Source organism: Cyanistes caeruleus, chromosome 21, assembly GCF_971803275.1.
Source record: "Cyanistes caeruleus chromosome 21, bCyaCae1.hap1.1, whole genome shotgun sequence".
In the NCBI taxonomy this organism is placed as follows: domain Eukaryota; kingdom Metazoa; phylum Chordata; class Aves; order Passeriformes; family Paridae; genus Cyanistes; species Cyanistes caeruleus.
In genome coordinates, this window is record NC_141721.1 from 4160944 (window position 1) to 4185096 (window position 24153).

The 24153-nt window shown below is 48.1% G+C and overlaps 2 protein-coding genes and 1 long non-coding RNA gene across 26 annotated transcripts in view; 2 read left to right on the top strand and 1 right to left on the bottom strand.

Annotated features, from left to right (window-relative positions):
• Positions 1-3323, top strand: part of RFFL (ring finger and FYVE like domain containing E3 ubiquitin protein ligase) — a 31185-nt gene extending 27862 nt beyond the window's left edge. For 10 of the 19 annotated variants that reach the window (XM_086859916.1, XM_086859921.1, XM_086859912.1 and 7 more), the window contains 3 exons: positions 333-356; positions 894-1077; positions 1272-3323. In XM_086859916.1, coding sequence (XP_086716042.1) covers positions 333-356; positions 894-1075 — 206 coding nt within the window. In that variant the 3' untranslated portion in view covers positions 1076-1077; positions 1272-3323. The remainder of the gene's footprint in view (positions 1-332; positions 357-893; positions 1078-1271) is intronic. The other 9 variants (XM_086859908.1, XM_086859909.1, XM_086859907.1 and 6 more) reach the window with 1 other exon arrangement.
• A 235-nt stretch (positions 3324-3558) lies between these two features.
• Positions 3559-17779, bottom strand: LIG3 (DNA ligase 3). Of its 6 annotated transcripts, none has more exons than XR_015278572.1 (21): positions 17276-17779; positions 16447-16900; positions 15844-15960; positions 14798-14995; positions 14270-14421; positions 13223-13389; positions 12517-12594; positions 12245-12413; positions 11243-11398; positions 10686-10817; positions 9848-9927; positions 9370-9457; positions 8448-8525; positions 8085-8208; positions 7619-7761; positions 6791-6865; positions 6546-6631; positions 6080-6226; positions 4902-5076; positions 4172-4263; positions 3559-4052 (listed from the first exon to the last, which is right to left on the bottom strand). XR_015278572.1 is itself a non-coding variant. In XM_086859880.1 (20 exons), exons 1-20 carry the CDS (start codon positions 17648-17650, stop codon positions 3819-3821), a joined length of 3234 nt encoding a protein of 1077 aa, XP_086716006.1. In that variant the 5' UTR covers positions 17651-17779; the 3' UTR covers positions 3559-3818. The 6 variants fall into 6 exon arrangements, 4 of the variants coding, with proteins under 4 accessions (XP_086716006.1, XP_086716005.1, XP_086716008.1 ...); XR_015278571.1 differs by having other exon boundaries at positions 3559-4055; XM_086859880.1 differs by lacking the exon at positions 6546-6631.
• Positions 17567-23473, top strand: LOC147649611 (uncharacterized). The gene is made up of 3 exons (XR_015278574.1): positions 17567-17627; positions 17770-19005; positions 21689-23473. It is a non-coding gene; the product is annotated as an uncharacterized LOC147649611 (long non-coding RNA).
• Positions 23474-24153: the final 680 nt, after the last annotated feature.

Here is a 24153-nt window from a genome sequence, read left to right on the forward strand (position 1 = left end):
GTGTGTCTGTGTTCAGTCACTTGGTGATTGTGTAACAGCAGCACAAGGGGATACTGCAGGTACAGCACTGGGAAACCAAACTGCACACATTCCAAGGCTGTCTTAAAACCTGAGACATCCCTTTGGATCCCTTACCTCTGGGAAGCTTTAACTGTTCTGTAAGCTCAGTGTAGGAGAAAGTTTCTTGTCAGTTGTTGAAGCTGTGCTGATCAGAGCCCAGCCTGAGCCTCCCATGCTGATCAGCAAAAAGCATGTTTGATTTAACAACTCCTTCAAGGTTTTCAGCCCCTGCCTGGTAATTCTTACCAAATCCCTCTCTTCTTCTGTTGCAGTTTTGGACACTGATGATCAAACTGGTGAGTGAATCCTTAATCATGGAGTTGTTTATTGGGAAAAGCCCTCCAAGATCCAGTCCAACCAGCACTGCCAAGGCCAACCCTAAGCCATGTCCCCAAAAGCCACATCCACATGGCTTTTAACCCTCCCCCAGGGTTGTTTATGCCACCACTGCCCTGAGCAGCCTATTCCAGAGCTTGACAACCCTTTTGAAAATGGATATCAGGAAAAATTTCTACCTAAACCTCCCTGGCATAACTTGAGGTCATTTCCTCTTGTGCTGTTACTTGGGAAGAAAGACCCATGTTGCTTCATTTGCTTCATCACTGAGAATCTCAGTGGTATTTGTTTCCATCTCACAGAAATTAGAATAGACATGGAATAATTGGTGTAAAAGCTAAAACTTGTGCTCCTTGCCAGCTGATGGAGCAGCCACAAGGGGAATTCCTCTGCAGCCCTTGTCCCTGAGGGAATCCCTTCAGCAGAGCCAGCTGGGATTGCACAAACCCACCTCACCTCCCTTTGTCTGACCCCCCCGTGCTCTCCTGTCCCCCCAGGCGGTGCTGGGCCCCCCAGCAGCGAGGACAACCTGTGCAGGATCTGCATGGATGCTCCCACCGACTGTGTGCTGCTGGAGTGTGGGCACATGGTGACGTGCACCAAGTGCGGGAAGCGCATGAGCGAGTGCCCCATCTGCCGCCAGTACGTGATCAGGGCCGTGCACGTCTTCAGGACCTAAAGGTGCCTCTGGCTCAGGGTGCTGTGCCTTAAAGCCTCAGTGCTCTTAGGGAAAGGGCCAACATCCCTGCCAATAGTTACCCTGGAGATTAGCACAGACCCCGCTGCAAGGGAGGGGAAGGAGGAGGCCTGGGGAAAACTGCTCTGCCCAAGCCATGCCCCGTGTGCTCATCCTGCCGTCGTGCTTTACACCACAGTGCCTGGACTCGTTGGAGCTCATTGCCAGCAATCATTAACCGCCTCCATCCTAGGATAATTTGAGGACACAAGGATGCCCAGCTTTTCCACCAGGAAGATCGGATCCAGAGGCTTTGTATTTTCCTCTGAATAATAAAAGTGAACTGGGGTCTCAAAATGTGTCCTTTGTTTTGCTGCTCAGGCTATGCTCAGCAACAACTTGATTTTCAAAGATTAAAATGTCACTGTGCTTGTTAATTTTAATTTAATGTAAAATTGTTATGCTTGCAGGACAGGCAGCCCATCCCTGCTTTCCCTAATTCTAGCCTAGTGCAGTTGTGGAAAAATGTGTAATTTTATATCAAGGTTATCTTTGTATTATTGCAAACTGTTGGGGAGGGAGGCTGGGAAGGCTCAGCCTTGCCCTGTGTGCTGGATTTTTGTTTCTGTGCCAGAGGGACGTTTCTGGTTTGATTTTGTCGACTTTGACTTCACAGCATGTGCCAGAGCTGGGGCTCAAACTGAGCTGCCCTTGCTGAGGGGAGTTACTAATCCAAGGTTTGAGTATTCCCCAGGGTTTACTGGGGAAACCAGAGAGCTGCAGAGTCCTGAGGACTCCACTGCTACACAATCATATTTAAGTACAGGTGACTTTTTCTTTTTTTAGAAGGGAATCATTTGTCTCCAGTGGATCCATGAGCAATCTCCACTGCCAATCAGCTTCTCCCAGGGCCCAGTTCTACGGTTCTGTTACCTTCCACTGCTTACCAAAAGCAATTTTGTCCTTTCTGCTGGTGAGGGTGGGGAGAGAGGCTGTGGCCTGATCCCTGACAGCTCTCCTGGGCCGTGTGTGGAGCTGGAAGAGACTCGCTAGAGGAGTCTGGCAGTTGTTGCAGGAGCTGACTGTAACTGGTGCTGCTCCACAGCCAAGCTTCAGCATCCTGCTGCCCTCAGTGTCCAGCAGCAGGGCACTGTGCCCTCACTGCAGCACAGCTTTCCTGGCTGCTCTGGGCACAGGGGATGACAAAGCCAGAGAGGAGCTGCAGGGAGTCCCCTCACTGCTGCTGGGGCACTGAAGTGCAGCTGCAGGGGCAGCACCAGAGCTCCTGTGCAGTGGAATCATGGCAGCAGCACATTGCCCTCGTGTGTTCTGAGCAGGGCCAGTTCCAGGAGCAGCAGCTCAGCTGCAGGGAGCGCAGGGTCTTGGCTCTGGGAGCTGCAGCTGTTTGCCCCTGAGATGAGGAAATCCATGGAGCAGGAGGCAGCAGGAGAGAGCCATGGACTCATCACTGAAGTGGTCTCAAAACTCCACAAAACTGCAGCTCCCTGAACTCAGCATTCTGAGTTCTGCTCTGTGAAAGGTCAGGCTGTTCTTTAATCTTTGACTTAAGGTTTAGCAGATCCAGCACCAGAACAAACTGAGTCAGAGCATCACAGAAAAAAGGGCAGGTAAGAAGTGACTCTGCCCTGGAGAGGGCACAGTGACCTCGAGGAGCTGCAGGAATACACAGAGTGCTGAACAGCCTCATTTAGGAAATTCACTGTGAAAATTCATGTTATTATACTTTTCAATAAACTCAGGGCTGGGGGAATTTAGCAGGAAGAAAATGATTCCCCTATGGATAGATGTACTTTTCCTTGTTGAGGGTAGGCTTATTTTCTACAGCAGATAAATCAAGCTGCAGATCAATGCCTGTAATTTTAGGGATGAGAAGATCCAACCACCCTGTGACTCTAAAATGTATTTGTGAAGGGAGGACTCTTCTTGTTTCCCTTGTAAAAATGGCTTCTCTACTTATGGATACGAGTGAGTTGTTTTTTAAAGGAAAATCAAAACCTGGAGGAAACTGATTAATGATCCAAAGGAATATAATGTTCTGAACTAATAAAGTAAATGGAAATATTTATGTGCTTTATGTACACTGTTTCAAGATTTTAAAAGTTAATATTCTACTTGAAAGGGCATGTTATTCACTATTAAATCCTCTGGTACTATGACAGTTAAACTTACTAGTTTTGGTACAGAAGTTTGGTTTATAATTTTATAATAAAGCTGAAATGTGATTGAGTTAGCTTTGTTTCTGACTCTGTTACAAGCAAAGATCCTACAGCTACTGCTGGACCTCAGCCAGAAATTGGGATCCCAGATGCTGAAATGTTGCTAGTGGGGGGTACAGAAGAGGTGGAAAAAGATTACCTGACAACACAAATGACCTTTGCACCACAGCCAAGAGTCCCATGGGCTGCTGGTCCATTTTCCTGAACAGGAAGAGAAGAACCTTTGGAAAGTGAGTCCTGACAGCAAAGGAGAAGCTGCTTCAGTTTTATTTCTTTATCTATAAAAATACCCAAACTTTAAAAACCCAAGGAGCCTAAAGCAGCACCTGGATAAGGGCGGTGGTCTACAGTAGGGGCAGGAAAAGGGGATTCAGCAGGGACATTTCTTCAGAGAACTTTTTTAATTCATTCCATAGGGTTGCTCTGGAGCCTTGTAGCTACTCCTGAGGGCGGTTCCTGTCTATCCACATCCCCATGGAGGAGTCTCCCTGTCCCTGTTCCCAGCTCTGCTAGCACGGGGCCACCAGCCTGCGCTTCCGGATGCACTCCCAGATCCACCTGGGAGTCACCCGCTGCGCCCCGGGGTTGTCATCAATGTCCCCAATCACGTGGGTGGCCGAGGCCGTGTCGAACTCCTCCACCAGGTCCCCGTCGAAGGCGATGAAGTAGCGGCGGATTCGGTCGAAGTCCTTGACGGAGGGCGCCAGGTAGAGCCTCACCCCCGTGAAAATGTCCAGCAGTGGCTGCTGGGGGGGAAGGAGAAGCAGAGCTTGGGCAAAACATTCCTTGGAATGGAAGTGAACAGAGCAACTGCCTCGGCCTCCCCCACCCCGCCGTGGTGCTGTCCTGGCTCCCCCTGTACCTTTTTTCCATTGTCCTCCATCTCAGATGCTTTTCTCTTCTCCCCTCGTTTCTCCTCGCATTTCTGAGGGGATCCAATCACTGCTTTGCTCTCTAAAAACAGAAATTTGGCTTGTGCATGTGCTCTGTCGAGATACTGGTTGTGTGTTAACATTGGGGGAGAGAGTAAAGAGCAGAAAGGAAAAGTTTCCTCCCCTGTTTCTGGAAATCCATGAATTGCTGCCACTAGTGAGACACATGTTTCTACTGGAAATGGTGTGGGGCAGCCTCCTGCCCCATTCCCACGCTGCTGCTCCCAGCTGCCCTCCATGCTGTCACCACTCTGTCCTCTGTGAAACTGCTCAGCAATCTGCTCCATGTTCCAGCTCAATTCACCTGGAAATCACCTCCAGCCACGTGTCCCTCTATACACACAAATTCCATCCAAATCAAATTAAATGCTGGCTCATGGCCAACAATCTCTAACCAAAGGCTGTGACCTGCAGAAAGGGGAGCACTGAACACCTGAACAGCATCATCAGAGCTGTTTCCATCCAACTTTTCCCAATCCCAGGACACCTCGGAGCCATGGCTACTCAATTCATACTGGGCCAAACCAAGGATCTGACCAGCTTTGCCCATTATCCCTGAGGTCCATGTGAAAAGTGGGATCATCAAGGATCCAGAGCCAGCCTGCCCCAAGCACAGAGGACACAGCCCCAGGCTCCTTCCTGAAAGCCCCATCATCTTACCTTCTGCCTTCTGGGCTTTTGCAGGTGACTTGCTTGGGGGACTCTTAATACTGCTGTGAGGTGTGGAAGACCTGGAATTCCCATCATTCTCTCCACTGCTGCCAGCTGTGGACTCGTCTTCCTCCCCAGCTGTAACATTGAAATCAGCCTTCTCCTTGGAGAGCTGGTACAGCTCCTGCCCAGCAGAAACAGCACTGATCATGTCTGACACTGACACGAGCTGGGATGCACACACTGCTCTGGTTTTCTTCCCCCTGAAGTGTTTGCCCAAAAGCTTTTTCCTCCTGCACCTCTCCAGTCATTTTCCTGCCAACTCTGTCCCAGCTCCCTGCATTCCACCCCCTCCTGGCATTAAGGGAAGCCACACAGGGAGGAGCAAAAGCCACATCCACATCAACTGCTACAGAGCCAGAGCCTGATTCACCAGAGCCTGAGGATGAGCCCAGTGCTCACTGTGGGAAGGGCCCATCTGCAGAGGGGTTTATTCCCCTCTCCTCCCCACTGGCAGGCCCTGGGGGCTGCATCACTCCTGCTCCACAAGCAGCCCTGGCAGCTGCTGCCAGCCCCAAACTGCAGCAACTCCCTCGAGCAGAGCAGCCCCAGCTCTCCCACTGCCAGGGCTGGGCTCCTGCCCCTCAGCACAGGAGGGTGAGGGGTGGCTGCAGCCCGGGCTCCTGGCCAGTGCCACGTGGCCCCTGTGCCCCAGGACACCCACAGGTACTTCCCAATGCCTCTCCCAGTCTCAGCAACCGATGGGAAGCTGAGTGAGCCTGGAGAGAACAAAGGTCTGCCCGAGGAGCTGGGGGAGTCACTGTCCCTGGAGGTGGCACTCAGTGCCGTGGCACTGTTGATGAGGAGGTGTTAGGTCATAGGCTGGATTTGATCTCAAAAGGTCTTTTCCAACTGACCTAACTCTGTGATTCTGGGGTCACCTCTGAGGAAGGCAATTCCTCAGCCTGTCACAAGAGCTGATGGAACCAATTCCAGCAGAGACTTCTCTGACAGCCACACCACCACAACAGCTCAGGGGACCTTGAGCCTCCACAGCAGAACAACCCAGCCTGGGCCTGGCACGAAGGGAGAACGGGAGGTGCCATCACAGGCAGCCTTCAGTGCACGCTGTGATTTGTGTGTGAAGCACAGACTGGTGCCAGGGGCTGCCCCCCACGCTGACCCACCTTCAGCTGCTGCAGGTTGGTGGCTGTCTGCCAGTCCTTGTCGTCGCGGATGCGGGTGCAGCGCGGGAAGCGGATGGAGATCCCGTCCGCAGTGTGGGCCTCGGCCTTGGAGAACTCAGCCCCCGTGATCTCCCACACTGGGGCTTTCTAAACACAGCGAGAAAGCCACGTCACATCCCTGTGTCCTCCCAGGAACCAGCTCCAAGTGTCTCACCCCCACTCATCTCCACCCCAGCTCAGTTCCACAGACACAAACTGACCTTCCTGCTCGACTTCATTACAAAATCTACTTTTTACTGAGCCAGAAATCCTTCTCTGACACAAAATGCCAATTTCTAAGTAACACCTTCTCCTTCAGGCATACAGAGCATACTGACACATTCCCTGCAACAACAGCAACTTCTGGGTTGCAGTTGTGTTTCAACCCTTTAAAACTTCTCATAGCTCAAATTTAAAGTAAGCTCACTTCTGGAAGGGATTTAATGCACAAGAATATTTCCCAAAACTGCTGCAGGTGTGATTTCTTCATGAAGCTCTTAGCCTCAAATGCACCTGCAAGATTGAGAGATAAAAACTTGTGCTTAATTTCCCATTCCAAGTATGAAGATTCATTTTGTAACAGAGACAACTTCTAAGTTGCCCTTCTAAAGGACTTATACAAGATTGCAGAACAAGGGCTGGGAAATGTTAAATGATTATGAGAGCACTTACCTTTGGATCTGGGACAATGAAGTCTGGGTAGTAGATTTTGTTAATTTTTAGCCACCTTGGAATTTTACTAGGATCCTATTAATTAAAAGCACAAAATTAAGATCACTGTGCGACACTTATCATCATAATTCACTTAATTCTACAATAGAAGCTGCTGAAACACAACCTAGAAGTACATCAGCATGGAAGGATTTACATTGCCTTTGCACTGATCTGCAGCCATTTCTCTCATCTAAAAATCACAAATATTGCCTGAAACACAGCCCTCAGTTCCTGCCATTCTGTGTGTGAAACAAGAAAAGTTGCTCCAATTGTGATTCATGTAAAACTACCCATTTTTTTTTTTTTAAAGATTCTACAACCTTGATGCAAATGACCTTCAGGATGTCATGGTAATATTAAAATTCAGCTCTCTGGAAAAATAAAGAGTATTGAAAAGCAAGATAAATCATTCACAGAAATCTTAACTCCAACCCCAGGTTATGGAGCCACAGACCAGAGTCTGACCAAGCACTTCCCTCCCACAGCCCCATCTAGTGACTGCCTTTGCCAATCACAACGTGCCCAAAAATCCAGAGAAAAATTTGGTATCTTCCCAACAAAACTTTGTCCTAGCAGGAAACAGATGGTGCCTGGCTTCCCACTCAGTGTCTGGGTACAGATCCCAGGCAGTGCCTCCTCCAGGAGCTGCCTGCTCTGACACCTCACTTGTGCCAAGTGGTTGATGTGCTTTAACTCTGACTCATTGCTGGCAGGGCACTTCCACCCTGCAGCACCTCAAGGGCAGCTGAGCCCTTTGCTGAGCACCCCTTGGCTCCCCCCTCTCACCTTGCTGATCTTCACCATGTCCAGCTCTGTCTGCAGACGTGCCAGCGTGGCGTCATCGTGGCCACCAGAGCACTTGGTCACCGTGCACCACTTCTCACTCTTGGGGTCGTAGCAGCCCATGAGGAAGATGGACATCATCCCACCTGCACAGGGACAGCAGGGCTCACACCTTCCACAGCACAAGCTTTTCTGAGCCAAAACCCTTTTCCATCTCTGGGAGTCAAAGGGGCCTGGGCTTGTGATGGTTGCAGGGCCACTCACAGAGCTGAACAGAGCCCCTGCACTGCGCAACAGCTCAGCCAACACCTCCAGCTCTGCTGTGCCAACCAACCCACAGCAATCCCACAGCAAGGACGTGATGGGCTGCAGCATCACTGCTCCAGCCACTCTCATTCTGGAGCCCAGGAACAGGAAAACCTTGGGAGCTCCTTGAACAGACAGATCTCTGACTTAAGCCAACTCCTACCTTTACTGCCCTGTCCATAGAAAGCCCCCAGCACCACCAGGTCAGCAGTGTCAGCCATTGCCCCCTCGTTGAGATAATCCTTCTTCACCTTCAGCCAGTGGCGTTTCCCTGGTTCGTAATTTCCCTGTGCAAAGGAAGGCAGAGCCCCCTCAGAGACATCCCCTGGTGGGCAGCAGCTCCTCACACAGCCCTGGCCTTTACCCAGCACAGCAGGAGGAGCAGCTTGGACTGGATGTCAGCATTGAGAGGAACACAGAGATGTTTCTAGAATGTTCAGTGTGTGATTCTGTCTCAGAGCTGACTCTGTCCATTGCCATTCCCCAATTCCCAGCTTACACCAGCACAGAGTGAATGGGAACTTGCCTTTAAATCCTTCAGCACCAGCCCTTCCAGCCCCTCCCGGATGACTCGGGTGATCATGTCTGCCAGATCTGAAGCTTTCTGCAAAGGAGACAGATCGTGGTTAGCTCAGGACTGGAAAAAGGCCTGAGGTCTTGAGGCTTTTTGTTTGGACCAGTGGTGCACTAAACCCAAAGCACCTGCAGAGGGAATACTTTTTCTTAATATTTCATAATACTTTTCCAAGGAGAATCCTGTACATTTTCTCCTTGCTGCACATCCAGTAACCAAGCAGGGATTATGTCCCCAGAAGAGGTCTGTCTGGTTAAAAAATAGAGATGTGGCCGTCCCACTGGCTGTGTCCCAGTACGTCCCATATCAGATTTGCTCAGCCAGCAGTGCCTGCTTCCTGCTCCAGCCAACTGCCCTGGGACCTCTGAACCTCCTTTCTGCCCAAAATGTCCAAGCATTCTCCACCAAAGCCAAGGAGACACAGGAATCACCAGCAATGGGGAAAATAAGGGGACATCAGGCTTGTGCATAATCAAAACCTCAGCATTCTGCTGCCTAAGTGCAGGCTTTAGCAGCCAGGATGTCTCAGGGCTGCCGGTTTGGGAAGTGGCACAGTCTGGCTGCCTTCAACCACACTGCAGTCACAGCTCAGCACTGCTCAGCACAGACTGACAACAACATTTAACTCCTCCTAGCAGGATCACAGTGACAATGGCTACAAAATCATTAACAAGCCAGAAAACCTGAGGTGTGCAAGTTAAGATTACACTGAAGGGGTTGGGCCCAGGAAAAGATGGGAATACAATGTTGGCTCAAGAAGTCCTGCACACAGAGCAGAAGGAGAACCATTTTGCCAGGGTGAACTTGCAGAGGTAATCATAAAGCTAAGTGCTGGAGGAGCAGGGTTGGGGTTGTAAGGGCACACTGGACTCACTGTGACATGTTTCATCTCTGAGAACAGGATCCTGTTAGGGATCTCCACCATGTTGTCATGCAGGAACTTGCGCCGTTCACACAGGGGCCTGGAGCAGGGCATGGAGAATGAGGGACAAACAGCAATCCCAACAGGAACATTGAAAAAAGCTGTTAGAGTCATTAAATTATTCATCCTAGAGAGTTCCAGAGAGGACAACTAGTTCTCATGTTCCTCCAGAAAGTGATAAAATGGAAATTCCAATGTTAACAGTGTGCTTAGAGGACGTAAGATGAGCAGCTGAGATTCCCCAGTAATCCTGAATCCCAGTATTTTGGGGAGCAAGAGGAGCTCCAGAGGGAAACTCCCACACTGCCCTGGTTTCCCAGTGAGTGACCAGTCTGAGAGCCCAGGTGAACTGGTCTGTCTGCACCAGTGGGGTTTTCCAGCCAGTTCATCCCAGGAAACCAGCCCAGCCACTCTCCCCTGGCACACACACCTGTCCATCAGGCTGATGTCATTGAAGTAGATGCAGTCAAACACAAACAGGCAAACGTTGGCATCCTGGAAAGCAGCTTTCTGAAATATAATTAATAGAATTCTGCAGTCACAGCAAACTGTTTCAGCAAAGCAATAAAAGGAAGGATTTTTATCTCTGTAATATTTTAGTTATGATAAGCTTATGCCTCTTCTAAAGAAGCATTCTGAGAATTAAGATTTACACCGAATGTGTCCAAGCACAAGCTAAGAAGATAAAAAATGTTCATTTCCTAGGAATGGGAAATAATGCTAAAAATATTAATGGCTCAGGGCAATGCAACATCTGTCACTACTGCTGCAAAAATCCCACCACATTTCTACAGACAGCAGATTAATGGCTACTTTTTAACTTAAGCACTTATAGCTTAATTTTCATTTTCCTGTCCTCTTCCTCACCCCCATTCAGTCTAGACACAGGCACTACATAACACTTACATGGAATAATCACTGCATCCTTGTGCTCTCCCAGGCTGCCATACATTGCTCAAGCCATGAGAAACAACAACACAATTGCAAGATTTTCCAAAGGTTTTTTTAATATTATTGTAATATTAATTTAAAAGTAGTATTTTAATATTAATATCTTGGAGATGAGTCCTGCCAGTGATCAAGCTAATATCAAATCTAATGTATTAGAGCAGTAGCTTTTCCATATCAGCTTCTCAATAATCTTATTTTTTCCCCAGATGCTCTAACAAGCACCAGGGATCTGAAATTATCCTGTGATAACAGATTAAGTCAGCAGACTAACAGCCACCAAACATGAAAGAACAGTTTTATTTAATTTTTTTTTTTACCTTGTGCACACCAAGAGTCCCAAAAGGAAGTGGCTTGCCAGTTTTATTGTCAATCAGGAGAACTTCTGAATCCAGGATCATACTTTGCCCACCAGGGAAAGCCTGGGGGATGAAATCCTTAAAATGGGCTACCTTGGGAAAAGGAAAAAAAAGAAGAAAAAAAGAAAAATAACTGAAGAGTGGGATTCATTCCAAAGCAGGTGCTTTCTCCACAAGTATATGAGGCACATGTGGCACATCTGCACTTCTATGGTACCCACAGCAGTCTACAAACAGAAAAATGAGGCTTTAAGAAACAGAACCAAGTCACTCAACCAAGGCTCCCAAAATGCAGTGCATAGAAAGGATTCTACAGCCGACAGATGAAATTTAATTTCAAGCTCTTAATGTGCACCAGAATTAAATGATTACAGTTTTAAGTGTTGCCTTCCCACATTCTACACATCTCTATAAATTATGAATAAGTCTCAAGAGAAGGAATCCTCCTTGCCTGTAGAAGGAAACTATTGGGAATGCAGTGGAGAAGCTGGCACGAGGAGCAGTGCTCAGGTGCTTACTTTGTGGGGGAGCACAGGTTTGAGGCTCCTGCTGAAGTAGCTGAAGTGATCCCCGTTCTTGTGCACCTGCACGCGCTCGCCGTCGTACTTGATCTCGGCGTACATCCCGTTGGGACACTTCTTCATGGCGTACTCGATGGACTTGCAGGCCTCAGCCTGGGGGAGACAGGGGCAAACGCTCAGGAGACACGTGGAAAATAAAGCTACTCTTACCTAAGTTCATGAATGAGCTATGGTGAATTCCCCTGTAGAGCTTTTTGTACAGAACCTCTGTTAGCAAGTCCACGTTTTCCTTAATTATTCACTTGGAATCATCTGCATATGCCCAGATAATTACAGCTTTTCAGTGCTTATCCCCTCCAAATGCTTTAAAATGTGCACTGTGCCTTCTGTAAGAGTGTTCTCAGCCCAGAAGTAAATATTTAACTCTGCTTTGTTCACACAAAAAGCCAGGCTTATTTGAATCTCTAATCCACTGGAAAGCTTACACTATTTCCAAAGAATCAACTTCTGCAGTGACAGCAAATAAATACAAAAGACTGAGAGCAAGACTAAGAACAAGGCAAGGTTTTAGCTTGGCAGTGGCACTCAAGGTGCAGGTCCTGAGTGTATTGAACACTTGGCCTGGTGGAGGGAGATGCTTTCTAAATTGGCATTAAACAACACTGAGCCCTGCACAGCCACTGCCCTGGCTCCTGACCCCCCCAGCTGGGGGTTAAACGGCACTGAGCCCTGCTCAGCCACTGCCCTGGCTCCTGACCCCCCCCCCCCAGCTGGGGTTTAAACTGCACTGAGCCCTGCTCAGCCACTGCCCTGGCTCCTGACCCTTCCAGCTGGGGTTTAAACTGCACTGAGCCCTGCTCAGCCACTGCCCTGGCTCCTGACCCCCCCAGCTGGGGGTTAAACTGCCCTGAGCCCTGCACAGGCACTGTCCTGGCTCCTGACCCTTCCAGCTGGGGGTCTCTGCTCTGTGTCTGGCTGCCAGGAAGGGACCCAACCTACCAGCATGGGCTGCACTGGGGTCATGAGTGAGGCCTGCACGCTCAGGGTCCTCTTCAGGCCTGGCACCTTCTCAGACTCCTGCTGGTTCTGCAGCACCCGCTCCACCACGTCCTGCAGGTTCCGCGAGGCCTTGAACGCCTCGTAGGCGTTGGGATCCAGAGCGTCCAACCTGCAACGCGTGGAGACAGGGGCACATTGATCAGCCTCAGGGCTGCTGCTGCTTCTGCTGCCTCAGGAAATGGAATGAGCATTTCTGGGTTCGTGTCACTTACACGTGCTTTGCTCCAGCATTCATTTTCAAGTCATGTTTAATTAGCCTGATGATGCACTTCAGGTCATTGCCCGTACACCTGAAGAAGAGAAGATTCAGCAAAGGTGTGAACTGAAAAGCTGTGCAGCTGGAAAGAAGAAACTCAGCCAGGTCTCTTTAAAAAAGGCCCTCCCTTTGCAGAGGGTTTAAACAAAACTGAGGACATGTTAATAATGACACCTCAGAGACACAGGGGAATAGCCAAAAGGCTTTCCAGCATATTTATGCCAACATTAACTCTGCCTCAGTGTTGATGGACCTTCCAAAATTTACTTAATTAATCAAAAATAACTGATCAGAAGATCCTTAGCCTCAGGTCAACACAAACTGAGTCAGACCAAGAATTTTTGTCTAAACTACTTGAAGGCTTTTCCCAACATACTTAAGAACAGCAACTTCATTAACAGCTAAACACCATTAGGGTATTACTGCAAATCACTTGTTTGACTGAAGTGTCCTGAGAGGCAGGGATGAAGTTCTCTGGTATGAACAAGAGCCATAAATGTTCTCCATTGCTGTCAAGGTGTCTGAATCACACCACTAACAGCAGCTTACAGATGCTAATAAAGTTCAAATAGTGGCTCACGATTAATTTTTCACCTACTCCACCTTGTAGAGAACCACTCCAGTGTCTGGGCAAACCTTGAGAGGCTGATTCCTTCCCTCACCTGCGGCTGATCTGCTGCAGGACACTCTGCTGGTCATCCTCCTTGGTGAGCTTGGACAGTTGGATGAGGAATTCATCGACCTCCTGGATGGTCAGGAGGCTCTTGGCTGCTGGAGGACAGGTCTTGCTCTGCTCGAAGAAGATCCGTATGGTCTCGGAAACATCTCCCTGTCTCCAAAAACAAAACCAGAGTGTGGATGAGAGGCATGGCCAGAGAATGGGGGTGCCACTGGGGATTCTGCATGGTTCCAGTGAGGACAAAGGACAGGAGTGATTCTGGGATTGAATGAAGAATTGCATGGAATCAAACACTTAAGGAAGCTGCCATGACACATAAAGCTGCTCAGCTGTTTAATTTGCCAAGAAAGGTAATTAAGAGTACCAGCATCATCTCATGGCTCTATTTTTCACTGCTGCAGCAGCACAGACCCTTTATTTCCTCAGGAAGAATCCACTTGTAAATCCAAGGATGTGGGACAGGCTAGTGATGTCACTAGAAGGCAGTACACAGCAAGGCAATGAACAGAGGTGAAAGAATTACCTTTATTATCTAATTCACCCCTTTTCTGCACCTGGCAGTGAAATCAGAGGGTGCACAGGCACTCAGTGCACAACTGAGCACTTGCAATTGTAGCAGCTTAATTGTATCAACCAACTGCAGCTGCCAGTGACAGGTCTGTTAATTGAATCCCAAGTTTTGATATGTGATGGTACAGAAAGAGTAATATAAATCAGTTCTGTAGGAATGTGCCAGACAAAGGAGTTTAGACAAACAGATGCAGCCCACCTCGCCTAGATAATTTTAGTCTTGCTTTCTAAAGCTTTGCCAGGTGAATTCTTATCCTGCTTTCTGCTCAAACATGATTTTCTACAGGTTCCAGATGGCAGAAAATGCTATAAAAACTGCTAAAGCCAAGGAAAACCAAAATAAATCACCAGCTCCCATTCTAACAGTCAAGCTAAGGAGTAAAAAACCTAAACCATTACAGAATTTCCACAAGCAAAGGGCTGAACAGCAGAAATTAAGAGAGCTGCTGTCTGTACTCACCTGCTCCAGGTCCCGGACCATTTCTTCCTGGTTGCAGTTAAAAATCCTGCTAAACAGCTTTACAATCTGCTTATCATTCAAGTTGTAAACTATTTTAATGACACCTGGTAACAGCATCTTAATGGTCAGGTATACATCACCATGAAAACCATCTGGAAAAAAAAAAGCACATTATAACTGTGAGGATTCATTTTCATGTCCAGGCTTTGGTTGGTTGTGTCCATTTGCATAACCCTGGGGATTAAACCCACAGTTGGGGCTTGGAATTCTTAGGGGAAATAGCCATAATTTGCCTCTAAATCTGATCTCAGCACTGAATTTGGCACCTTCAACACCTGAGTGAGACATTTTTGTCTGAATTTTCTATTTAAAGAGCTCATTTTTCAAAGATTACCTCCACAGTTCAGAAATCACCAAAGCATAAGGCTGGGACCACGCAACAGTCAGATTTTCATTTCACCTTTCCTTTTGAGATCAGACTTCGAAGCTGATTCTGAAAGGGCTGAGAATTCCAAGGTGGAGCCATACCTCCTGCAGATCCCTTCCTGAGGAAGTCCTGGATGATCTGTGTTTTCACGTTGTAGCTTGGCTTCTCAGCCACCATGGCACAGAGCTTGCGGAATTCCCGCAGCAGGCAATCCTTGTGCTTGGGATCACACCTGGCTGCAGACAGGCTGGGTTTGTGGGCAGAGTTTGCAGGGGCATCTTCTGAATTCTTTGGCTTGGCTGCAACAAACACATCACAAGTTGTTTTTTTAACAACACGGAGCAAATGTTGAAGTTACCTCTGCCTGGGAACAATCCCAGTGTGCTGGAAAAGCTTCAGAGCTAAAATTTATGACTTTTATAAAAACCTTCCAACTATTTTTACTCTTCAAATTACACCACAACTTCCTAGATCTTATTTCTATCAGAAAAATATGATAGTGATCCCAACTATAGTGAAAATTAATTTCTCCTTCCAGATGCCTCTATTAATTTTTTTTTTCCTACTTTACAAGCTTTTGCCCTTCAGAGCAAGATGCTTCCCTAAGGTAAAATCAAAAAATGGGGGATTATGTCCCCATCCCCTTTTGTCTCCCAACACCAATCTCCTAGAGGAGGTGATGTCTTTGGCTGTGCTGTGGCTCTGGGTAGTCTGGAGCTGGGTGTCAGGTCAGTCAGAGCTCACAGATGAACTGTCATTCTGGCAGCTGCTCCTCAGGACATGTTTTCCTTTCCATGAACACCACTGAGAATTCCTCAGCAGTTTTCTCCAGATTTTGAGCTCCACATGGGATAACTGGAATTTGACTGGAATGAGCCAGTGGATGCAGGGAGATGGAGTCAGCCTGACAATGTGGGTCACAGCAGAACCTTTGTTTCCTTGGGAAAACTGGAAATTCAAACATCTTTCAAGATGTTCTTTCAAGACTAACAGCCTAAAAAAGCACTGACAGCTTTTGACAAACCAGAATTAAAACCCCCTAAATCATCTATAGATAAAAACCTGCTGATCTGAGCCAAGCTGAAACACCTCTTGATGTTGAGATTAAAAGAAACTGATTTCCCAGAATCAGTTTCTTAATTCTTACCAGTGAATCCAGAGAACTTCTTTGGTGGATCTTTTGTGGTCAGCTGTCCTGTGGCAGTGAGTTTTGCCTGCACTATCACCTTTTTCTTCGGGGTACCTCCAGTCTTGGAATTGGCTTCTGGAAAGCAGAAAGGTTCAAAAAGGCAATCAGGAATAATCTCATACATCCCTCACCATATAATGCAGCTTACAAAACAAAAAGCCTTAAAAGAAATAGGAACTGGAGAAGAAAAAAAACCAGGTGTTTTTCAGATAACAAAAGTTAGAAACACATGTAATTTATTAAAGATTACAGAAAAAGGTGGAAATGGAAAATAACAGATGCTTCCTCATGGGTTTTATTTGCCCATGAATTAAATCACCTAGGCCTTGTCCACAATCACTTGTGACAAATGAATCAAGGAGTGTCACTGTAGAAGGGACCATTTCTTTCCTTTCCCACAGGGCTGAGACAGGGACTGAAGCAGCACCACACACTTTGTTCCTAAGACACACAAATCCATGAGGATTTCATGGCAAAGGCAAAGCTGGGTGACAACCTCTGGCATAACTTGAAAGTAAGTGACCCTTAGAGAAGTGACCCTGGCACTGCCTCGTGCCTCACCTGAGATGTACTTGTTGATTATTTCCTTCTCCTCATCCTGTAGCTCTTCCCACCCCTCCAAGTCTGTGATGTCTTCGATTTTCTTGGTGGTGGCCCGGGCCTTGTCCAGCTTCTCAAAGATGCACTTGACATGGTACCACTCCTTCATGTCCCCTCCAGACTCGGTGAAAGGATTGGGAACGATCTTCCCAATGCGCACCATCCCCTTCACGATCTTCTCCTTGCACTTCTTGCAGCCCGCGGTGCCCCGCTTGGCATAGTCCACACAGTAGCGCTGCTCTGCCATGTCCCCCGCAGCCGCGCAGGCCGAGCGCAGCCAGCTGCCCAAGAGCAGGGAGAGGGGAAAAGAGCGGCGCTGCTTCGGGGATGGCACGGAGACACGGGGGAACAGCAGCGGGCACCAACAACCGGGGCTGACTCCGCCAGAGGAGGAGAACGGTCGGGGCAAGGGGAGCTGTGGGCGAGGGCAGAACAGCGCTGTGCCCCTGCCGAGAGCGCGGGCAGCGTGTGACAGCGTCCTGCCGCCCGTGGGCATCCAGTCCGTGCTGAGGGTGCTGCGAGCGACACACGGGACACTGAGCACCCTCTGCCCGCCGGGACCCGCTCAGCAGCCCCAGCCCTCACCCCCCGGCCCGGCACCCGCTCCGCGGCGGCCTCCATCGCCCCCGCTCCGCTGCCCCACAGCCCGACCCCTCACAGCCCCTCCTCGCTCCCAGGCCCTCTCCCGCCTCAGCTTCTCCCCGAGGCCTCTTTCCCGCCCTGCCTGCCCCGGCCCAACCACCGGCTCCCGCCGCCACCGCAGGCTCCAGGCCGCCCCTCCGCCGCTTACCGAGCTCCTCACGGTGCCGCCATCTCGCCGCCCGCTCCGTCCGGACCCCCGGGACACCCCTAGCCCCCCCAGGCCGGGGCCGCCGCCTACAGCCGCCGCCGGGACACGAGCGTCCCTGCCCGGCTTCCGTAGAGCCACGCGCGCGCGCGCCGCACGGAGCCCCGCCCCTTTCGGCCCGAACGGCGGCCGAGGGGCAGGCGAGCGCAGGCCACGCCCCTTCGGCCCGCCTCGGCCCGCCCCCAGCACGCGCCGGGAGCGTTTTCCCGCCTCGGGCACAGCTGGGGCGGCACCGGGACCGAGCCTTGAGGCGGCACTGCATCCGTGCCTAGGGCAGCACTGGGACCGCGCCTGGGTGAGGGAGAGTTCCCTCTCCATGAGGTGACGGAGGGACTGTGCCCTAGGGCGGCACCGGGACCACGCCCGCGGCGATGGAGGGTTTGTGCCCTGCGGTTGCACCTAGTTGTGCCATGAGGCAATGGAGTCTTTTCCCTCAGGTGGTGCCAGGTCCGTGCCCTGAGGGTGTTGGTCCCCACCACATGGGTGACCCCTGCAGCACTGCGCCCTGCGTGTCCATCCCTGAGGTGATGATGTATTCCCAAACTCCCAAATCTGGCTTTTCCAGAGGCCTACACCACACTGGCTCACCAAGAGTGCTGTGCTGCTGAACACAGCTCCGAGATGCTGCTGGATCAGCTGGCCACAGAAATGGTCCCTCCAAGAATTCTAACACCGTGTTTGTGCCCTGAGCCACCACCTTATCCCCAGCCTCATGAAGTTGTCCCTTCAGGAGTGCTGTGTCATGTTGGTGCAGGTTTGAGATGCTGCCGTGTCACCTGGGCCCTCACCTGCAAGGACCTGAAGTGCTGCCTTATCACCTTCTGAAATTGTCCCTCGTGCTGTGTTTGTGTGGGTCTGAGGTGCTGCTGTATCACCCCAGAGAACAGCCCTTCATCCCAGTACAGGTGAACACACACCTGCAGTCCAGCTGTTGGCTCTCTGCTGGTGGCAGCCACCCCTGTTCCTCTGATGGAAGTGCTGTTGTGCTGTGCCAGGAGGCTGCTGAGGAGGCTGGAATGGAAGCAGTACACAGCTCTGCTGGATTCCTGCCTTCATCCATGGAAAGAATGCTGTGTGGGTTGACGTGGCCAAGCCTCTGACCTGCTTTGCTGTACCTCTAAGGCAAAGCATGAGGTACAGAATTTGCTTCCCCAGCCACATATCTGTCTTTTTGCTGGCCTCCAGCTGGTTGCAAAGCAAGCTGCAGGCAGTCTCCCTCTTCCCAGCACATCAAACAAACCACTGTTCAGAGCTGGGAGTGAGTGTAACAACTGTACCCAGTCACAAAACTGGGATGAAGTCTGACACAGGCATTTCTGATCACTGGGATCTGGCTCTGAACAGACAGTTGCAATATTTTACATTGCAATATTTACTCTCAGACAATGCATTCAATCCATGATCTCAGGATGGAAATGCACCTTCCCATCCCTCATGGCCTAAAAATGGAGGAAACCCCAAAATCAAAGAAAGAAACAAGCTCCCCCAACCAAATCCAGCTGGGAGCTTTGAGTCACAGAAGAGGAATTGTGGAAGGATTCAGAGAGGTCTTTTCTGCTACAGACTTTATGTGGAAGGCACCCAGATCACCACCACCACACTCCAGATTTTTGCCTGAGTTCATTCAGTTCCAAGACCATGCCTTTGGCAGACTTTGGTTAGAATCTTGATGTGTGAGTTTAATGTGATTTGATTTTTAGTATTAAATTAGTATTGATATTAGTATATAGTATTGATATTAGATTTTCAGATTGCTCTGAAGAATGATTTACAGAACCAGCAGTGACTGGGTGCAACAGTTTGTATGAACACTGGGATTTTAGAGAGGAAGGAAACAAAACCCAGGTAAAGATGGTTCAGATGCTGTGATGTGAAGATGTGAGGAGTTCAGAGAGCACTTGCTGAGAGCAGAGAGTTCATGGCCCCACGGTGAGATCTTCCATTCACTGTGAGCCTGCTAAAAGAGATGGAAAGGCAAAGGCTGACACTGCAGCACATCATTATCAGGTTTAGATAAGGCAGCTGAGTAACCTGGAAGTGGTGAGATCTGCTTCCCTAACTCTGTCTAGCAGTCAGCTTAATGAGCTAAACTAGGCAAAGTCTTCAGTCACTAGAGAAATGTTTCAGAGGCCTCAGTGAGGGTGAGATGAATTGCTCCTGGCTCTTTTCAGCCTGGAGGGGGTTTGGATGGCAGCAGGGATGAGTGAGGGGAGTAGGAAACACTCTGCAGAGTGGTGCAGGGACTGGAGATTGATGACCCAGCAGTGAGAGATGCAGCGAGCACAGGCAGGTGGCAGAAGGCTGCCACGAGAAACTGGGAGTTTTAGATAAATTTCCTCTCTGAGAAACACACACAACTGCTGTTTGGTTGTTTTGGAGAGGCCTGGGAACAACAGCAGCAAAGCTGGTGCACTCTTAATGCCAGCTCTCCTCCTCTTGAGCAGTGGATGACTTTTCAGCCTGGAGCATTAATTTTACTGATTTTCTACTGTGGCTCCAAAGGAATTGGTGGAAAGTTGAAACTTGCTTCTTCATAGGATCACAGAATGGTTTGGGTTGGAAAGGACCTTAAAGCTCATCCAGTTCCACCCCCTGCCATGGGCAGGAACACCTTCCACTATCCAGGTTGCTCCAAGCCCTGTCCAACCCAGACTGGAATCTTCCAGAGATGGGGCAGCCACAGCTGCTCTGGGCACCCTGTGCCAGGGCCTCACCTTCACAGTGAACACTTTCTTCCCAATATCTAATGTAAATCTACCATCTTTCAATTTTACCTTGTCATCTTTTTTGTGGCTAACAGCTCTGAGATGAAATTAAGAAGTGATAAAGTTTCAAGTGGCCCATCAGGCCCTGATTTTGGTCACTGCTCCTAAAATTTCCCTGCAAGCACTTTCATCCCCTGCAACTGCAATGTGCATCCACTGTTCTTATAGTGAGTGGGAAGGTTTGTGTGCAAGGGGAATAATTAAAATTACTCTGGGTTTTAGAATCTTATTGCAATAAACTCCTCCAATTCCCCCGTTTGTCCAAATGTACCTTCAAACAGCTGTGAGTAGAGCAGTATATCCAGTGAATATATCCACAAAAACACAGGACACTGAGTTCACTGAGGGAAAACCAGGAGACAAATCCCTGCTGCTTTGTGAAGGATCAGGGAGAAATCGCTGCTGGAGTCTCCCTTGGCAGCAAATACTGGAATTGCTGAGCAGAGCCTCTTAACATAATGTGCTCTCTATGTAAAAGGCAGCAGTGACAGGGCAGTAGAGAGCCTCCCAGGAAAGCAGAACTCTGTTTTAAGTAGTTTATTCCACTAATACCAGAAGATAATGCCCAAAAAGTCAGATTTAAATGCTTAAGTCTGTCCTTGCTTAAGCCAAATGGCCATCGGGAGTTCTGTCAGGAGTTAAGATATATATGAAAGTAAAATAATAGTCTCAAGTTTTGCTTTTAGAGTTTTTTCCTCAGTGCTAAGAAAAAAAAATAAGTTAATCTTAAACCAGGGTTGAAAATAGTTCATAAAAAAGGGTTCACCTTGTCCTCATCTTCTAGGGATATCTTAAATTAATGGAGTTTGAACTAAAATTAGTTTCCTTGCAAGACTTCTGTCAAAGTTATATTCCAATGAATCCAATCTTCTTGGTATTGAGAAAATGTCTGGAATCTCACTAAAATCAAATAAAAGGAGGGAGATATTTAGAATTTTAATAACCCCAATGAACAACTATATCTTCCTCTCTGGCTGCCAGAGAAGATACTGAATCTGTACATGTAGTTTATTAAAATACAAGTGATAAGAAAAATGGAAAAGATGATAGGAAACAGACATATATACATGAAATACATTTGGCAAAAATTGAAGGCATGTCAGTTAAATAACAGATGATGAAGCCACTTAAAGTGGATTTGTAGAACTCATATTTGCATTTGTGTTTGTTGGTAAGTCTGACTTTAGGGAGGGCTTGGAAAGGAAAAGCTCCACGGTCCAGTCTGAAGGGATTTGTTTTGGTTGGAGAAATGGCATGCAAGGCTTTCTTCTGCCTTGTGTGGGGATGAAAAGTGGAAGCTGGATATAACAGGAATAAAATCTCTTGAAAGCCTCTTTCTGCTCCCTCAGTTTGGTGGGGAAAGGGGAGATTATAATCTGTTGTCAGTTTAAAAAGTAATTTGCTGTTCTTCAGTTCCCGTTTTCTTCTTAGTGTTTCCTGGAACAGTAAGAGGGACTGGATGTGATCTAAGGTGTAACAGGGAAAATTTGAGGAAAATCTCAGAGGAAAAGCTGTTCCCTGCTGCAGGGCATGGACCAGGTGTTCCCAAAGAGGTTCTTCATCTTTCCTTCTCTCCTGTTCCCTTCTCCAGGGCACTGCCTGTGATTCAGCGCCTGTGACACAGAGCCACGGAACTCTGCATCCCACTGCATCCCTGCTCCCATTGCAGTGACATCCCTGCCTAGGGCAGTGACAAAAAGATGACAATGAATGTGGTATTATCCTAAAATTGCTCTATGCAGCCCTCTGTGGAGGAGACAGTTTTGGAATGTGAACTTTGTCCTTTAATCCAAACACAGCAAAAGTCTGTCTCTGCACTCCCTCTCACCACATCTCAGCTGTCTTTTTGAGGGAAAATTTTGACATTTGGTACATGGACATTAGGAATATTGAAGTGCAGGAAAGCAAATGGGAAATTTGTCATTTCTAGTGCAGATCGCCCAAAGAGTCATTTAACAGCCACCAAAATAAAAATGTGTCAGAGATCTCCAAAGGCACTGAGGAGATGCTCATGCTCATTTGCTATTAATACTAATGAGAAGTGAGTGTCCAAATCACTTGGACAGGTTTTGGAATATCTCAGCTAGATACATGTCTTCCTGGAGAAAATTATATTTGACAGGAGGCTTCTGATGCAGAGAGAAGAAGGGCATTGGAGGCCACGCTCTGAATCCATTCTATTTCAGTTCAGAAATCTGCCAAACATGTGTCAGACACAGAGCTGGTACCTCCACCTCTATTCTAAGCATCTAAGAGAATATCCTTTATTTTTCTGCTTGCTGCATATGCTGTTAAATTAGATAGAGGTATTTGCAAGGTGAATGACAAGTGTAATTGGCTATAAATGCTCCATTTAGAGAGATTGCAAACTATGTTTAAGTTACACCCAAGTGCACCTGTACTTGAGATGCAAAGTCATCAGCTCCCACAGCACCTTCATTATAACCATACTTCATCCTCCCACACAAATAGATTCTGTGGAAAATAATTTCTCCCCAAATGTACATCTGCTGCGAATTATGCTGGCATCATTACACATGCCAGGGTAGTGAACACAAATCTCATCCTCTGGGGTGGTGCTGATTGAAAGATGACACCTAATATCGGAAAACAAAGGAAATCTAAAGTAAAAGCCTGGCAGGTATTTTTTGGGGGGAGTTTATTTCAGTTAATTTTCCAAATTAATTTGTCATTTCTGCTTGCTGGGAGAAGACTCTTTTTCAAAATTTCAATTGAAAATTTTAGCTGTGAATACTTTAGAATGAAATTGAAACCACAGGTGATTTTTTTAAATTGACCTTGTCAGGCAATGACTGTTGCTGAAATCAGAGATCATTGTGATACCATTCTTTGAGACATCCAAAATAATTTCAGGAAATTGTCAATGTTTCCAAGACAGACTATAAAAAGTTTTGGGGTTTTTTTGAGTTTTGGAAAGCGTTCAAGGCTACTGATTAAAAGGCTATTTTTGAATGCAAACAGCATTTTATTAAAATACTTTCAGTCCTGCAAAGCAACCCTTGTGACCGGGAAGAAAATGGTGCAATTAACTGGTGCCTACCTTACGTTGTCTCCTCTGATCTGGGCTTGGTTGTGGGGTGCAAATCATTGTTTATTCTCTTAACAGCCAGGTATCCTGCAGGCTTCAAATTCCCAATTTCTCTTCTCTGTTTGTTCCTTGTTCTAAGTGGCAGCTGGGTACGACCGGAGAACAGACAGGGCTGAGCAGCTTTAACTTCTCTTTGTGTCCCAGAGAATCTCTGTTCTTCAGTACAAAGCACTCCCAGGTTGCTGTGCACTTTCCCCGGGTTCTTTCAAGCCACATCTGTCATATCTGCACTCCACAGCTGCTCTGGCCTGGTGTCACACATCCAAAGTGAAATGAAAGAAACTCCTCAACAAATCCGATATCGGTTGTGCCCTGCTGCCTGCGGTGTGGGGCTGAGCTGTGTCTGATTGCAGATCTAATCTCACCCTGATACCTGAGGAGCAATAATGGCACTGCTCCATTTGCTCCTGCCCAGGGAAGCTGAGGGATCTCTTTAGCTAAATTAAATATTAGCACTTCTTGGGCTTTCCACAGCCCAACACCATTTTTTGGAAGGGGAATGGAAATTCAGCTACAAGGTGAATTCTGCAGCCCCCAGCTCTTGGCCCGCTCAGCCACTTGGGCTGCTCAGCACATTCAGGAGTTGTCATAGCTGGGTTTTAACAGAGCTCAGGAGGCACAGACAAACCTCTGCTTGGAGGGAAGTTCTGATTTGTAATGCACAGGACCTTTCTTACTTTAGTGCTAAACTGTGTTATTTCTCTTTGAATCTTCCCTGAAGTAGCTCTGTGATGTTCCCCTTTGCTGCGCTGAGGGCTGGATGTTTAATTAGTGACTTGTATGACTCCCAAAAGCTGCAGTCTAAACCTTAATCCAACCTTCACGTTGATCACCCTGCCACATCACTTGAAAGCACTTATGATCAAGGAACTGCAATTCTCCGAGCCAATTCCACATTGGAGATGACTTTTATTGGGGAGATGGGATGTTAAAAAAAAATTAAACCG

Excerpts from the sequence above, each read along its gene's own strand:
- LIG3 (XM_086859879.1), bottom strand. The coding sequence starts at position 17,650 with ATGGAGAGGGAACTCTCCCTCACCCAGGCGCGGTCCCAGTGCTGCCCT. Across the intron at positions 16,901-17,275 it reads GCGGCACCGTGAGGAGCTCG|CTCCCCTTGCCCCGACCGTT; the intron begins GTAAGCGGCGGA and ends CCTCGCCCACAG. Across the intron at positions 7,762-8,084 it reads CTATGGACAGGGCAGTAAAG|GTGGGATGATGTCCATCTTC; the intron begins GTAGGAGTTGGC and ends GTCCCTGTGCAG.